This window comes from Muscardinus avellanarius, assembly GCF_963383645.1.
Source record: "Muscardinus avellanarius genome assembly, chromosome: 14".
Taxonomy (NCBI): domain Eukaryota; kingdom Metazoa; phylum Chordata; class Mammalia; order Rodentia; family Gliridae; genus Muscardinus; species Muscardinus avellanarius.
The window spans coordinates 80,696,799-80,713,186 of record NC_137800.1 but is presented as its reverse complement, the minus strand read 5'-3'; the positions used below and the strand labels follow the sequence as shown (position 1 = coordinate 80,713,186).

Here is a 16,388-nt window from a genome sequence, read left to right as displayed (position 1 = left end):
CGCGCCCTCCTCCGCCGCCGCCGCCGGGGCGCCGAGCCAGACTATGGGTCCCAGGCGGGGGCCGAGCGGCGGCAGCAGCGCGGGCGGCCGGGTCTCAGTGCGCACTGCAGCGGGGATGGAGGGGCGCAGCTGGCTGGTGGTGTTCTCTTGACATGGCTCCCGCCCGAGTCGCGAGCAGCGCCCCCGCCGCCGCCTCCGCTGCCGCTGCCGCTCCGCCCGCAGGCTGCGGCTAGAGGCCGCGCCCGCCGCGTCGGCCCCAGTCCCTCCTCCGCGGGGACGGGAGCGCCCGCCACCGCCTGATCCCGCCCTGCCCCTCGGGAAACCACCAGCGACCCCGCCCTGCACACTCCACACTCTGGAAACATGGTCTGCTGAGCGAGAGAGCCAACCCAGAATCCGGGAACTTTTTTTTTCTTCCGGGGGGGTGGGTGGATGGGCTTACTTAAAAAAAAGTAATTAATATTAACACAACTATCTTCTTTTTTTCCCACTGATCCTTTCCACTTACCCTCTCCCGCCTACTCTACCCGGGCGGGAATTGTTTCCACGATGAAATGAGTGAAAACTCGAGTGATCCTGTGTCTCCCGTGGTGCGAGTGAGTCGCTGCCGCTGAAGGCAAGGGGTGGGGGTGGGACCGGGGGGTGGAAGGCAGGTGGTCCCCAAGGCACTGCCTGGGATTTGGGAAAACCCGCCACTTTTGCCTCGGCAATGCTCACAAGAACATAAATCGCACTCCCCACCATCTTGAACGGGGACAGATTCACAGGGAAGGCTCCCCTTGGGGAATGTAGAACTCCTCGCAGGGCTGAGGGTGTTGGGATCCCGGGCACTAATCAGGTCTAACCACCGAGCCGAAATACTTCCTACCGTATAATATACCCCCTTTTCCCTCTGCCATCATGGTTCTCCTTGGTAGCAGCATTAGCAGCCGCCTGAGGGTGAAAATGTGGGTAATGGGGAAGTTGGTAATGACTCCGCTGTTTTTTCTCCTGGCTCCTTTGGGCAACAGCTGTCCGCCCCCGGTATACACTGTAGTTGATTGCAGGGAAACTCTGTACCTCTCCCCTTCTTTCTCTACTGATTTTGCACTTTTCTCTTTGCTCACCACCAAGTGTAATCAATAACAAGCACTGACAATACATAGCAATAGTGAAATCTGAAATAACTAAGAATTAGGTACTGCAGCCATGGGTCTGGCTGGGTAAAATCCAATTGGATATTTCAGTTTCATTCACCCTTCCCTGTTTTGGTGTTTTGTTTTGGTTTTTCGGTTTTGGTTTTGTCTTTTTGTATTTGGAAAGCAAGGATCACACTTTCCCCCTCCCCATTCCTTTTCTTAATCCCTTTTCTAAAAGGGGGACAAATCCGAATGGATTTCAAGGATTGGACTGCTGTCAGCTGTGTGTTATTGCACACCTAAATCCTGATAATAGGCTCTTTATTTCCCCCAAAGCCTTTATTTTGGCAGGTAAGCCAAATGTGCTTTCCAGAAAGTTAGTTGAAGTACTTTCTCTTTCTTTCCTCCCTCCCCTTCCTTTTCCCTATCGGTCCCCAAACATTTTTGTCCAAACATGACTGGACAGCAGCTTTTATTTCTTGACCCTGTAATATGACAGTCTGCTAATATTGCCAGAAGGTGCAGTTTGGGGGTTACAGTCGTGATTTTAGCTATTCAATCATATTAGCAGGGAAAAAAAATGACTTGTTTCTGTTGTACTTGAGTCTTAAGAAAAAGTGCCCATAGTTTAGTGACAATTTCCAAAGGCTTTAGTACCACCTGTATTTCAAAAATGGGGGACCCAAACTCCCGGAAGAAACAAGCTCTGAACAGACTACGTGCTCAGCTTAGAAAGAAAAAAGAATCTCTAGCTGACCAGTTTGACTTCAAGATGTATATTGCCTTTGTGTTCAAGGAGAAGGTAATTTAAAGTTCTTAATGTGAATTAGCACAGTGATTTTTGTAAGTGTATATTAAGTTATTGGTTACTCTTATATACATTAGACTTAAGAGTAGAGAACATCTACTTAGTATGTTGTCGGATGATTCTGTGATTTGAGTAGTTGCAGTAAAATTAACAATGGAAGGCCATGAAATATTAATTGGTTTGAAAATAAAGCTCAGTAGAATCCACTTGTAGTTGATAGGGGCTAGTTAATGTAAAACTTGATGTGGAGTAACAGTGGGAACTTTAAAACTGAATTTAAAAATCAATTAATTAAAACATAGATAGGATGTTTGAAAGTGTTGAATTGGAATCAAAATGTTTATCATGAGCCGGGCCAGGTGGCGCAGGCTTGTAAAAAAAAAAAAAAATGTTCATCATGCTAAAGTTGGCCTGCCTGTATACTATATATACCGTCTTATGACACATTTAATGAAATAAGGATACATTTTAGTTTTTAGAAGCAAGTAAATACTGAAATGGCTAATATGTATTCAAAATGAGGAAAAGTAAAAGGGGGTTGATAATCAGAATTACTTCCACAGTTAAATAACAAATAATACTGAATTGTGGATAGTCAGAGAACATGATGAAAGCAGTATTTGCAACTTACATGGTGGCTCACTCTTGTAATCTCAGCATTTGGGAGGCTGAGACAGGAGGATCATGGTTCATGGACAGCCTCAGCTACTTAGTGAGGCCCTCTGAAACTTAGACCCTGTTTCAAAATAAAGAATAAAAAAAAAATTGGGCTGGGGTCTAGCTCAAAGGTAGAATTCCCAAGGGTCCATTCCTAGTACTGCAAAAAAAAAGGTGCAGTTTCTTAAGTTATCAACAAGGCAATTTGGTCTAAGATTAGGTTGTGAATACAAGGAATAAGGAAGTGCCCGCTTCGATTTTTGCATCTAAATGATGAGCTAATTTAAATCTAAATTCCTATTACCCTCCTCTAAACTCTTAAAAATTATTTGAATTTAAAGACGTTTTTAGTTATTAGAGTAAATGTAAAGTTTCAAAATATTTGCTTTGAAGTAATTGTGCCACTATTGGGTAGAAGTACCAAGAATTTATTTTCTCCTTTTCTTGTGCTTTTACTTTCTTTTTAAAATAAGTAGATTGCATAGAATCAATTTTAGTTGAGGATAGGATAATGTAGACTCTCTAAATCCAAGATACAAATGGTGAGACTCTATCTTTGTGTTTAATCTGTAACATGCCCCAGTTGCACCACCTAGTTTTTAACCTTTGTAGGTCTGGTTTTATTCTGTGAATGGATAATACCTGTGCAGTTGTCCTGAAAACCTTATGATTCATATAGTTCATAGTTCAGGATTTTATAAGCTAGATTGGTGATGAGTACGTGATCTTCACTAATTTTGAAATATAATTCTGGGTAGGTTTTTTTCTCCGTATTTAAAAGGAGGAAAATATCACCACTTGTGGTTAGATAATACCTAGAAAGAATAATGGAAATAATGGAAATTCATCCCATTTAAGAAATAAAATAGTTAATTTGCCTGAATGCCAATGCTTTAAAACTGGTGAGGTTTTTGATTTAGCTACTCATATATAGAACCAGTTAAGTAAAATATCAAGACTATGACACAGAGTTTTTCCCCTCCAAATGTAAGGGTAGAGTATATGGCATTTATTTCTCACAGGATTTAAGAAATGTTACCTAAAATATGTATTATGGATACCATAATGCTTTAAAACTGAGAAGTTAGACATTCTGATAATGGGCCATTTGTGTGTGGTGAGGGAAGAATAAAAAGATCTAATCTCTGAAAGCATGCATTTTCTATTTAAAACTTACCTGTCAGCCTGGCATAGTGGTGCACGCTCCTAATCCCAGTATTTGGGAAGTTGAGACAGGAGGATCTCAGGTTCAAGGGCAGCCTCGGCACCTTAGCGAGACCCTGCTTCAAGTAAAAATTAAAATTAGACTGGGGTGTACCTCGGGTAGAGTGCCGTTGTGTTCAATCCTCAGCACCACTCACACAAAATTAAGAGTTTTTTTTTTTTTTTTTAATGGGAGTAAATACTTGACGTTATAATTTGAGCTAGGTGTTAAAAAACAGTCCTTCTAATGGGTTAATACACTTTTTTTTCTTTTAGAAGAAAAAATCAGCACTTTTTGAAGTGTCTGAGGTTATACCAGTCATGACAAATAATTATGAAGAAAATATCTTGAAAGGTGTGCGAGATTCCAGCTATTCCTTGGAAAGTTCCATAGAGCTTTTACAGAAGGATGTGGTGCAGCTCCATGCTCCTCGATACCAGTCTATGAGAAGAGTAAGTTCTGTTTGTAAGTTGTGGCTTGGTAGGTAAATTTCTGTGCGTCAAGCTTGCATTTTTCTCCTTGAAAATGGATATAGTTACTATGGTAATAGATGTCTAGGTAAATTTGTCTTTGTGTTAAGAACTGGAATCATACCTGAGAGCCTTAAACATGTTAAAGTCCGTAGAATTTCTTTGCTCCATGTTAAATGCTTGTGAACAACTTAAGTGTTAGGTGGAAAATTGTTTTAAAATTCCTAAAGTGGATTTTTTTTTTTTTACAATTATAAAACAAGTAAGAAACTTAAAAAGAAAAGATATATTGCTGCCTGCTTTCTAAATTTCTGTACCACAGTGAAAGCGAATCTGGGCATAACTGAACAAGAGATTCCCACAAATAGGGTAAGGGAAAGCTGGAGATAGCTGTTTACTGGTGTAGAAGGGACTTACTGGTCTTTGGAAATAAATACTCTGTTTATAATGGTGATGAGTAGGAACAAGAATGAAGAAAAATAGTTTTCTGTCAGTACCTAACAAAAATAATATTTCAGCTGTAATAAAGTAGTGACTCAAGCCGGGCGTGGTGGCGCACGCTTGTAATCCCCGCGCTTGGGAGGCTGCGACAGGAGGATTGCACAGGTTCGAAGCCAGCCTCAGCTACTTAGTGAGGCTCTCAGCAACTTAGTGAGACCCTGTTTCCGAATAAAATATAAAAAAAAAAAAGGTCTGGGAGTATAGCCCGGAGGTAGAAAGCCTCTGGGTTCCACCCCTAGTACCACCAAAAAAATAAAAATAAAGTAGTGATTCATATTCCAAGTTTTAACATATCTTTGTTATATAGATTCTGATTTTGAGGAGTAGAAATGAAGGTGTAGGAACTAAATAGCAACAAAGGCAGAAAATCAGGTCTTTATTTGGAGTTTATATTACTGCATGCACTAGTGAGCTTAGTTCTTCATGAGAGGAAATATGACTGGTTATTTGGACTCTACAAGATAAAAATTAAAATTTGTTCATGAGGTATTCAGATTACATAGAGTCTTATTACTGTTCTAAGATATATAATGATGTATGATGGGCCTTTGGTACTTCTAACCTGTTTCTGTTGTCAAATCCTATAATTTGTGCCTTTGCTTGTTTTGTTTCTTTAAAAGTAAAGTATTTCATTATTTTTCATTTTATAGGATGTAATTGGCTGTACTCAGGAGATGGACTTCATTCTTTGGCCTCGGAATGATATTGAGAAAATTGTCTGTCTCCTGTTTTCTAGGTGGAAGGAATCTGATGAGCCTTTTAGGCCTGTTCAGGTATTTTATTCTAACAACAAAAAAACTGCAGGGGAAAAATTTAGTAGTGGCTCTTTATTGGTGGTAGGGATTGAATTTAGGACCTTATACCTGTTACGCATCTATTGTTCTATTGAGTTACGTCCCTAACCCCGGAAATGGGTTTTAATTAATATCTTACACACCTTTTTTTTTTTTTTTTTTTTGGATATTAGGGATTGAATCCTGGGCTACTCTACTTTTCAGCTATACCCCCAGATCGACCGATCTATATATCTATTTATTTATTTATTTATTTATTTATTTATTTATTTATTTATTTATTGTGATACCGGGGATGGAATCCAGGGGCATTCTACCTCTGGGCTACACCCCCTGTCCTATTTTTAAATTCTTTATTTTGAAACAGGGTCTCACTAAGTAGCTGAGGCTGTCCGTGAACCGTGATCCTCCTGTCTCAGCCTCCCAAATGTTGGGATTACAAGGGCACACCGCCACACTTGGCATCCTTTTTATTTTTATATATTTATTCATTTATTTTGTGGTACTGGGGATAAAACCCAGGGGCATTCTACCTCAGAGCTACACCCCTAGTCCTATTATTTATTTATTTAATCATTTATTTATTTATTTATTTATTTATAAACAGGATCTCACTGAGTTGCAGAGGGCCTCACTAAGTAGTAGCAGAGGCTATCCTTAAACCATGATCCTCCTGTCTCAGCCTCCCAAATGCTGGGATTACAAGCATGCATCTTCATGCCTGACTCCTTTTCATTTTATTTATTTATTTTTGCGGTGCTGAGGGTGGAACCCAGGGACATTTTACCTCTGAGCTACACCCCCAGCCCTAGTTTTTACTTATTTTGAAACAGGGTCTCACTGAGTTGCAAAGGGCCTCACTAAGTAGTAGCTGAGGCTGTCCACGAACCACGATCCATCCTCCTGTCTCTGCCTCTCAAATGCTAGGGTTATAAGCGTGCACCACCATACCCAGCATTCCTTTTTATTTTTAAATGGTCTAAGTTGTAGAGGGCCTCAATAAGTTGCTGAGGCTGACTATGCACCTGAGAGCTTCTTGTCTTTTCTTCTAAGTACTGAGATTACAGATGTGTGCCACTATACCCAGCTCGTGCTGACTTCACTATAATGATAGTATTAGTATATTAGAAAGTTTCTTTCTTTTATCTTGTTTTTGATACTGGGGATTCAACCCCGTGGGCATTCTCTTTCTGAGCTACACTTTCAGCCTTTTTATTTTGAAATGGGCTTGCTAAGTTAAGGGTCTCTAATTGCTTTGACTGTCCTTGAACCTGTGATCCCCTTGTTTAAGCCTTCCATGTACTGGGATTACTGTGTCCATGCATTGCTGTGTCCAGTTAAGCTCGGTCTCTTTTTTTGGGGGGGGGGGTACTGGAGATTGAACCTAGAGGCATTTTACATCCAAGATACATTCCCGGTCCTTTTTAGTTTTTATTTTGAAATAGAGTCTCCCTTACTGTGACTGGCCTCAAACCTGCCATCTTTCTGACTCAGCCTAGTACTGGGATTATAGGCCTGTCTCACTGTACCATCTAAACTTTTTTTTTTTTTTTTTTAATGCAGCACTGGGGATTGACTCCAGAGGCATTTTACCTTTCAGCTACATGCCCAGCTCTGTTTTGTTGTTGTTGTTGTTGTTGTTCTTTATTTTGAAACAGGGTCTCACTAAGCTGCGGAGGGCCTCACTAAGTAGCTGAGGCTGGCCGTGAACCTGGATCTTCCTATCTCAGCCTCCCAAGTATTGGGATTACAAGTGTGCACCACCACGGGTGATTCAACTTGGTCTTTTTAAAATCAGCATTTCATCCCTTTCATTTCCACAAACATTTTGTGGGAGGATGAATTTGATCTTCATGATGGGATTGAAGTAGTTTCCTACTTGACTTCAGTCTTTCATAACTTAAAAAGAGTTCAAAGAAAAAATAATCTGCTGGAGGAGAGGACCACAGGTTAAGAGACCAGCCTTAGCAATTTAGGGGGACTCTCAACAACCTAGTGAGATTGTAAACAAACAAAAGGACTGAGTTGAGTATCCAATCTCCCCCTGACCCCCCTTTGCACACGCGCGCGCAAACACACAAGACAACAATAGTCTAAGGCTAGCTGTGGACAAAAAGCACATAAAACTTTTTTTTTTTTTTTTTTTTACTTTTTTATTTCAAGAGAGGCGTGAATATGTTAACTGAGTGGTCAGGTACTTGCCTAGAATGCATGAGGCCCTGAGTTCAATTGCTAGTGTTGCAAAAAGAAAATGTTATTTTTCAAGATGTGTATATATAACTAATATTACAGTAGAACTTTTTGCAATGAAGGAAATGTCCTCTATATTTTGAGATTGTTCAAAATGGTAGCAAGTAGAGACTGTTGGATATTTGAAATGTATCTAATGTACAGAACTGAATTTTAAATTCCATTTAATTTTAGGTAGCCACATGTGACCATTAGTTATGGATTGGAGAGCACAGATACATGAGAATGAGTGAGGTAGATGTTTCAGGTAATAGAATATTTGTAGTTATATATAAATGTTCCTGTCTTGTAACTAGGCCAAATTTGAGTTTCATCACGGTGACTATGAGAAACAGTTTCTGCATGTACTGAGCCGCAAGGACAAGACTGGAATTGTTGTCAACAATCCCAACCAGTCAGTGTTTCTCTTCATTGACAGACAGCACTTGCAGGTAAGGATTTTCTGAAAATGACTTCAAGGCTTATTTCAAAAGCTTTGTTAGTAAGTAAAGTGTTTCTAAATAAGTATTTAGTTCCGTGTTGTTACCTCAACAGCACATTATTTTTTAGTATATTTAAAAACAAATTTCTGTTTCTCACTTCAGAAGTTCCCAAACTTTGCTGCATATTTGATCTTCGTGGTGAGGTAGGCTTGAAGGTCATGATTCAAAAAATAAACAGGAACGTACTAAAAATATAGACTCTCAGGTCTTATTTCATTTCTGTTTAATCAGAATCTGCATTTTAAAGTAAAATCCTATATTTTGAGAAGTACTGGCATATACCTTTTATTTATTTGTTTGTTTGTTTATTTTGGTGATACTGGGGTTCCTGGAAACCCTTCTACCTCTGGGCTACGCTCCCAGACCTAGTTTTTATATTTTTAAATTTGGAAACAGGGTCTCCTAAGCCAGCAAGGCTGGCTTCGAACCTGCGCAACCCTCTTGTCTCCACCTCCCAAGCACAGAGATTACAAGCATGCGCCACCACGTCCGGCTACCTTTTATTTTTTAACTTAATTTTTTGGTATGGTTGACAGTTGAACCGAGAGGTATCCTTCCTCCAAGCTACAAACCCAACTCAATTTTATTTTTTATTTGGAAACAGGGTCTCACTAGGTTGCTAAGAGCTTTGATAAGTTGTCCAGGCTGACTTTGAATCTGTGATCCTCCTATCTTAGCTTCCTGAGTACTTGAATTATAAGTGTGTGCCACCACACCTGGCTTGGCATATACCTTTTAAATAACAATCTAAAGGGATAGGCGCATCTGTATTTAAAAATAAGTACTTCTTATTTAAGCAGCAATTGGTATTTTAATTTAGATTTTTAATTTTTTGTAATACTGGGGATGACATTCAGGGGCATTCTACCTTTGAGCTATACCAATAGAGCTATACCAGCTCTATTTTACTCTTATTTAAAAATGGGGTCTCACTAAGTTGCGGAAGACCTCACTAAGTTGCTGAGGCTGGCCATGAACTTGGAATCCTTCTGTCTCATCTTCCTAAGTACTGAGATTACGGGTGTGTGCCAACACCCCCAGCTCTTTATTTTGTGTATACTTTTGAGGGATTAAGGGACATTCTACCTCTGAGCTACATCTCTAACTTTATTTATTTATTTATTTATTTATTTATTTATTTATTTATTTATTTATTTGAGCCCAGGAGCATTCTACCGCTAAACTACATTTTGAAACAGAGTCTCCCTAGGTTGCTGAGAGTCTCACATTTTCTGAAGGTGGCCTTGAACCTGCAGTCCGTCTCTCTTCCATGTACCACCATGCCTGGCCAGCTTTTATTTATTTATTTATCTATTTATTTATTTATTTATTTATTTTACTTATTTTGGTGGTACTGGGGGTGGAACTCAGAAGCTTTCTACCTCTGGGCTATACTCCCAGACCTTTTTTATATTTTATTTGGAAACAGGGTCTCACTAAGTTGCTGAGAGCCTCACTAAATAGCTGAGGCTGGCTTCGAACCCGTGCGATCCTCCTGTCTCAGCCTCCCAAGCGCGGGGATTACAAGCATGCGCCACCACGCCCGGCTCAGCTTTTATTTTATAAAACAGTTTATGCTGGGTATGGTGGCGCACACTTGTAATCCCCGCGCTTGGGAGGCTGAGATAGGAGGATCACACAGGTTCGAAGCCAGCTTCAGCTACTTAGTGAGACCCTGTTTCCAAATAAAATATAAAATAGGTCTGGGAGTATAGTATAGCTCAGAGGTAGAAGGCCTCTGGGTTCCTCCCCCAGTACCACCAAGAAAATAAATAAACAAATAAAACATAGTTTATTCTCTCAACCTACACTTGAATGTTATCACTTAGAATTAATAAGAAGAGTAGCAATGTAGAGAAACTAGACTTAATTTTCATGTGAACATACTATGAAATATTAATATATAGAACTGACTTCAGGGAGTTACTTTGTAAAGTAAATGGCAAATCATCTATTCACTATCAAGGACAGGTCTTTTCAACTGAATCCTTCTAATGAAAATTTTAAGCTCATAAACCAAAATTGGATTTTAGGTGGGGTTTTTAACAAAGTCCCAAGTCCTAAAACTATGATCCTGAGTAAATAAGACTGGTTAATTATCAATGAGCTTAGTCCCACTGTTACTAGTCCTCTTTCTTCATTTGGGTTCTTTTCTTGGTTTTCATAAGCTGGAAAGTTGTTGCCACATTCACATGTATAGAAGAACTAACATCCATGGTTTGTACGGAAAATTGATATGATAGTGGTCAACACGTATAATACATTATGTGCCCAGCTATTAAGATCTTGGGCTTTTTGTCACAAGATAGGTGATAAGAGCCAGACCAAAAGATAGCTTTGATGGGCAGGTGTTATAGAGGCGCAGAGACCTAGAGTTGGTGGATGCAGCCACTTGCTGGCTGTGTGATATTGAATGAGTAACTTCTGTGAACATCTTCCCTCAAGTTGAGAAAAATGATATTAAGTTGATGTGACTTTTATTTATTTTGGTAGTACTGGGGGTGGAACCCAGGGGCTTTCCTACTTCCGGCCTATACTCCCAGACCTATTTTATGAAACAGGGTCTCACTAAGTTGCTGAGAGCCTAAGTAGCTGAGGCTGACTTCGAACCTATGTGATCCTCCTGTCTCAGCCTCCTAAGTGCAGGGATGACAAGCGTGCGCCACCAGGCTTGGCGAGGTGACAATTTTACATGGTGTGACACTTCTGGGCTACAGCACTTTCTCCTTGGTGAAGTGTTCTCCTACCATTGTGCTGGGTTCAGTCCTCAGCATAAGAAAATTGAAAAACTGATACATGTGTGTATTATACATTCATCTACATTAAGAGACTGCCTTAGACATTGGCAAAATCAGTCTTCATGCGTTTTAGAGACTCTAGTGAAAAGATAAGGTTTGTAGTTGGTTCGGATTCTGTCTCCCATTTACTGGCAGTAGTTATTTGAAAAAGCGTCTTGCACATATTGTCTGTAAGTTACCTGATTGTAAGTGGCAACTTTCAAAAAATAATAACCTAAGCGTTTAACCTAATACTTTAGCTTTCTTCTGGTCCTTACCTCTCCCTTTATGTTTAAATTTTAACCTGTATCTCTCCCTAATTTCTATTTCCATCACATCTGCTGTTCTCTATGTAAACATTACTCAATTGCTACTCAAATCTGGTCATTGAAGTTTCTTTAACCCTAATTTCTTTTGGCAGGTAATCTCTAGTTGACTTTCCTTTTAATATTTTAATCTTCATCAATTCCCTATATATTGTTTTAGTTTACAATCATCCTATACTGTGTTTTTTCTTTGTCTTGTATGGCAAAATTGTCTTCCTCACTGGACTCTGGGAACTGTCTTTTATCACTTAATCTGTGTGCTTTGTTATGCACCCTAAGTTCATAATAAATTTGGAGGGAGATTGCCTTCAAGTGACAATTAGGGTAAAAACTTACTTATTAAAATATTATATAATTTTTACTCTCCTAGACTCCAAAAAACAAAGCTACAATCTTCAAGTTATGCAGCATCTGCCTCTACCTGCCACAGGAACAGCTCACTCACTGGGCAGTTGGCACCATAGAGGATCACCTCCGTCCTTACATGCCAGAATAGAGTACCGACCAGCACAGTGGAGAAGATCAGAGAATGCAGCAGCAGTTTTTTTTTCTTGTTTTCTTACCACTTTATTCTTTCAGAGTTTGAAGAAAATGGACTCATGCACAGAACACTATGCATTTTGAAACTCGTTCATCCTGGATTTTTTTTTTAATCATTTGTATCTCAGAACTTAAATTCGATGTCTTCTGCACGGACTGTGTGAAAGAAGATGCTTTGCATATTTGCTGCACTGCATCAGCATCTTACTAAAAATGTGAATTGAAAGGACTGTTGTACACTGAAATGCTTAAATGTATCTGAAAGCACAAGGTGATACTCGTTTTTGATGGTCTTCCCATTTGTGCTGGTTTTTGCCTCTTTGACATTTGTCATCAGTATTTAGAGGGTGAAAAGTGAATGTAACAGGTATAAAAATAACATTCGAAAGATCTTAATAGCTTTGCTATAATCACCGTTGTTCCAGAGCACTGTCAGGTTCAACCTAATTACCAGAAGTGGTTGTTTTAAAAAAGAAATATAACCATGGGAAAGAATCTTACTGAAAAAGCATCTCACTGCAGGCATTCTTGCCTCATGGTTTACTGGGCCATGTTCTTTTCTTGGTACTCATAAATACATGTTTTTTTATTTTTTCCCCAGATAATCTTTCCCCAAGTTGCTGTTATAAAAGTATTCTGCTGAGTGTCGATGCCTTTATACACATTAAAGCAGATCTGGAGTTGAGAGTAGCTTAAAAGCAGCTATAAAACTGAGAAATACATTCATAGCTGCAGAAACCATAATAGGTAGAGACTTTACTTTTGATTTTTGTTTCTTAAAAAGAAGAGGTTTAATTATAAAGAATTCCAGTGATTGTGCAGAAATGCTGGTTTCTACACCATCCTAAAGAAAAAGTTACGAGGGGTTTTGGAATAGGACAAAAGTTATAAAAGTTGGATTCTTAAATTGTAAAAGTAACTACCAGTCATCAAAGTTCTAAAAGCAGAACTCATTTTGTGCAATGAACATGAGGAAAGACTACTGTATAGTTCTTTTTTTTTTTTTTTCTTTTAAATGAAGAAAAGCTTTGCTTAAGGGTTGCATACTTTTATTGGAGTAAATCTGAACGATCCTACTCCTTTGGAGTAAAACTAGTGCTTATCAGTTTCCAATTGTATTTAGCTTCTGGTTGGAATTTGAAAAAAATGAAAACCTAAATAAAATAGGTGAAAGTTCCCTGACTATTCAGGTGAATATACAAAGCTTGATGTGGTAATTTTATTATGCGAAATCACTGGGTAGATGTTACTGGTCACCTCAAAGGATTATTTTATAGTCCATAGCTAGACAGTAAATTTAGAAGAAAAAACCAGGAAGTTTCGTTTGTAATTTCAATAAGAACAGGAGGCAAAGACAGTTGTACAGCTTTCAGTAGTTAGCAACCAGCCCTTAAATACCTTCCTAAAAACAAAAAAATACTGTTTTCTTAATTTCAAAATTATTCTTTTCACATGTTCTCTGATGAGTTAAAAGTTAGGATCTGTTTGAAATAACACCTTAAATCTTTCAAATGGTGAGGTACTGTTTTAATCTTGTCTTAATCTAATAACCTGAGTGGGAATAGAGGTTGAGTAACTTACACTAGCTTTTTTTTTTTTTTTTTTTGGTGGTACTGTGGGTGTAACCCACCCAGGGGCATTCTATCTTTGAGCTACACCCCAGCCCTATTTTTTTTTTTTCCAACTCTTTATTTTGAAATAGTCTCACTGAGTTGCAAAGAGCTCACTAAGTAGCTGAGGCTGTCTGTGAATCACGATTCTCCTTCCTCAGTCTCCCAAATGCTGGGATACAAGGGTTCGCCACCACACGCAGCTGCTCTTGAGCATTTTTCTATATTGATTTATACTTGTTACGTTCAACACATTAGATAATTTTAACAGCCATTTTCTTTGAGAAAAATTCAGAAAAGTTTTAAGAGTAACACAGAAAGTTCTTAACTTGTTTAGGGATGTCTACCTCCAGGGTATACCCCCAGACCTATTTTTTAATATTTTATTTGGAAACAGGTTCTCACTGGGTAGCCCAGAGCCTCACTGAGTAGCTGAGGCTGGCTTCAAACCTGCCTGATCTCTTGTCTCAGCCTCCTAAGTGCTGGGATTACAAGCGTGTGCCACCACGCCTGGCTTACAAATTTTTAAAAAGTCAATTTGCCACACTCATTTTCATTTTCTTTGTACACATATTTACACATATTTTCTGAACCATTCAAATTTGTTGAATACATTGAGATTCTTTACCTTTTAGTACTTGAGCATAGTATAAATATATATTTTTTTTGTACAGGGGATTAAACGCAGGGCTATTATACCTCTGAGCTCTTCCAGCCCTTTTTGTTTTGAAATGGCCTTGCTAGGCTGCTGAGAGTTATATTGTTGAGGCTGTCCTTGAACCCGTGGTCCTTCTCTTCAGCTTTCTAAGTACAGGGATTACAGGCATTGTGCTAGCATGCCCAGCTAGGATATTTTGGTTGCTGGTCATGGTGTCCACAATGAAATTAGGTTCAGGGAATGAATATTGGTATACTTTACCATCCATATTCTAATTTTGTTGTCAAATTCTTGATGACTTTTAAATTCTCCTAATACTAGAGGATCTTTGCATATGTCGTCATGTCCCTAGTATATTTTGATTTGAAGTCATTCCTTCAGCCTTTATGTTTTCATGATGTTGGTGTTTTAGAGGCGCAAACTCATTTAAATTGTCCTTCATTTTGTATTTGAGTTACATTTATTCATGGTTAGATTGACCTTACATCCTTCTGGAGTTACTACCCAAACTCACATCTCTGCTCCTTAATGATGGTAATTTTGGTTGTCAATCAAGGTGTTGTCTTATTTTGATATACTTGTTATTAGCAATCTTTGTGGAACTGCAGATACCCTGCTCCTTTATTTTGAGCTCCACTGATGGTTTTTGGTGCCAGACCAAACCAAGTTACAATGGTTGCAAAATGGTGATTATTTTTCCCCTCAAAATTACCCTTCTCTCCACATTTCTCACCTTTTTTAAGAGTCTTGTCTCTGCCATTTATTCATCAAAATGCAGTAGAACTGACCTTCCCTGTCCCACGTGTGATTTGCATATACCTCATTTTCTTGAGCACTTGATTTTGGGATATCTTTTAACACTTTAAATCCCCTTCTAACCAGCTGTTCTCCAAGGAGCACAGGTTACTTTCTGTGGTGAATACTAGATACCAAGTCACTTCTCTTGAATTTGCCAATGCTACCAGGGAGTATGCACTTGTCCATTCAGGAAGCAGATATACATTCTAATGTAGGCAAAGGATAACCAACTTTTTTTTTCTGTACTGGGGATTGAACCCAGGGGCATTCTGACTTCAAGCTTCATCCCCATCTCTAATTTTTAATTCTTTAAACAGCCTCACTAAGCTGAGGCTAGCCACAAACCTGTGATCCTCCTCTTTCAGCAGCCCAATTACTGGGATTACAAGTGTGTGCTACCATGCCCCGCTGATAACCAACTTTTAACTTGGCCATGTGTCAAGTTTATTCTAAAGCTGCTTCCTTTGTTCTCGGTCTTTAGTAATGAAATGTGCATTAACAGTGATGTAGAGATCAAATACTAAGTCCACAGAACTTTGAGCCACTGAGTAATTTGTGAACTTGGTCTTTCAGTAGATGGGAAGATGTGAGCTCTTAGAAGCTGGGTGGTGGCACACACGTCTAACCCTGCCTGTAATCCCTGCACTTGGGAAGCTGAGGCAGGAGGATCACAGATTTAAGGCTAGGCTCAGCAATTTAGCCAGACCCTGTAGAAAATAGTTCTGGGGCATAGCTTACCCCCAGTACCACAGAAAACAAAAAAGGGCTCATAGCATGTTTTCCTTAAAAACTCCCAGGCCAGATCTATAATAAATTATCAAAGTATTTCGACTATTTACTGTGTCACTAATGAGCTTTCATTCTTTTGTGACTATTTTAGGCCATACAGCACAATCTAATTTTCCAATATGGGCTATTCACCTATTTTGAGGTTTCATTACCTCATATGGAAGAAATGGCAATATAGCATGGCATTTTAGATCTGGGAAAACAATGCTCATTAAGGACTGGCCACTGACATGTTCTAAATGCGTTCCTCTACACTTTGCTCCCACCCTGAATGAACGCATTAGGTGAGGTCTTCCCTACGGCCTTGCTTCTTTGCCAAGTGAGGATGTAGCTCACAGGTGAGGATGAAGACGCCTTCTACACCAAGAAGCAAGCCCTCACCAGATGGTCAGCTGGAGCTGTGACCTTGGACTTCAGAGCCTCTAAAACTGTAAGAAATTTCAGTTTATAAACTACCTGGTCTACAATATTTTATTACAGAAGCCCAAACGAAGATACTCATTAATTTTTATTTCTTCTAGCTTAATACTGAACTTCAATTTTACAGTAACCTTACATTACAATGGCCCTGCTACCTTCTTTATTTTAAAAACTTTTTTTATGATT

General features: G+C 39.1%; 1 protein-coding gene across 2 annotated transcripts; it reads left to right on the top strand.

Moving 5' to 3' along the window:
- Positions 1-554: 554 nt before the first annotated feature.
- On the top strand, positions 555-11,883 carry LOC308273500 (uncharacterized protein C6orf62 homolog; the record flags this gene model as incomplete). 2 transcript variants are annotated; one of them, XM_080710649.1, is made up of 5 exons in its annotated part: positions 555-596; positions 4,063-4,239; positions 5,409-5,531; positions 8,099-8,233; positions 11,758-11,883. In XM_080710649.1, 5 exons carry the CDS (start codon positions 555-557, stop codon positions 11,881-11,883), a joined length of 603 nt encoding a protein of 200 aa, XP_080566775.1. The 2 variants fall into 2 exon arrangements, with proteins under 2 accessions (XP_080566775.1, XP_080566774.1); XM_080710648.1 differs by lacking the exon at positions 555-596 and adding an exon at positions 1,792-1,920.
- Between the last annotated feature and the right edge of the window lie 4,505 nt (positions 11,884-16,388).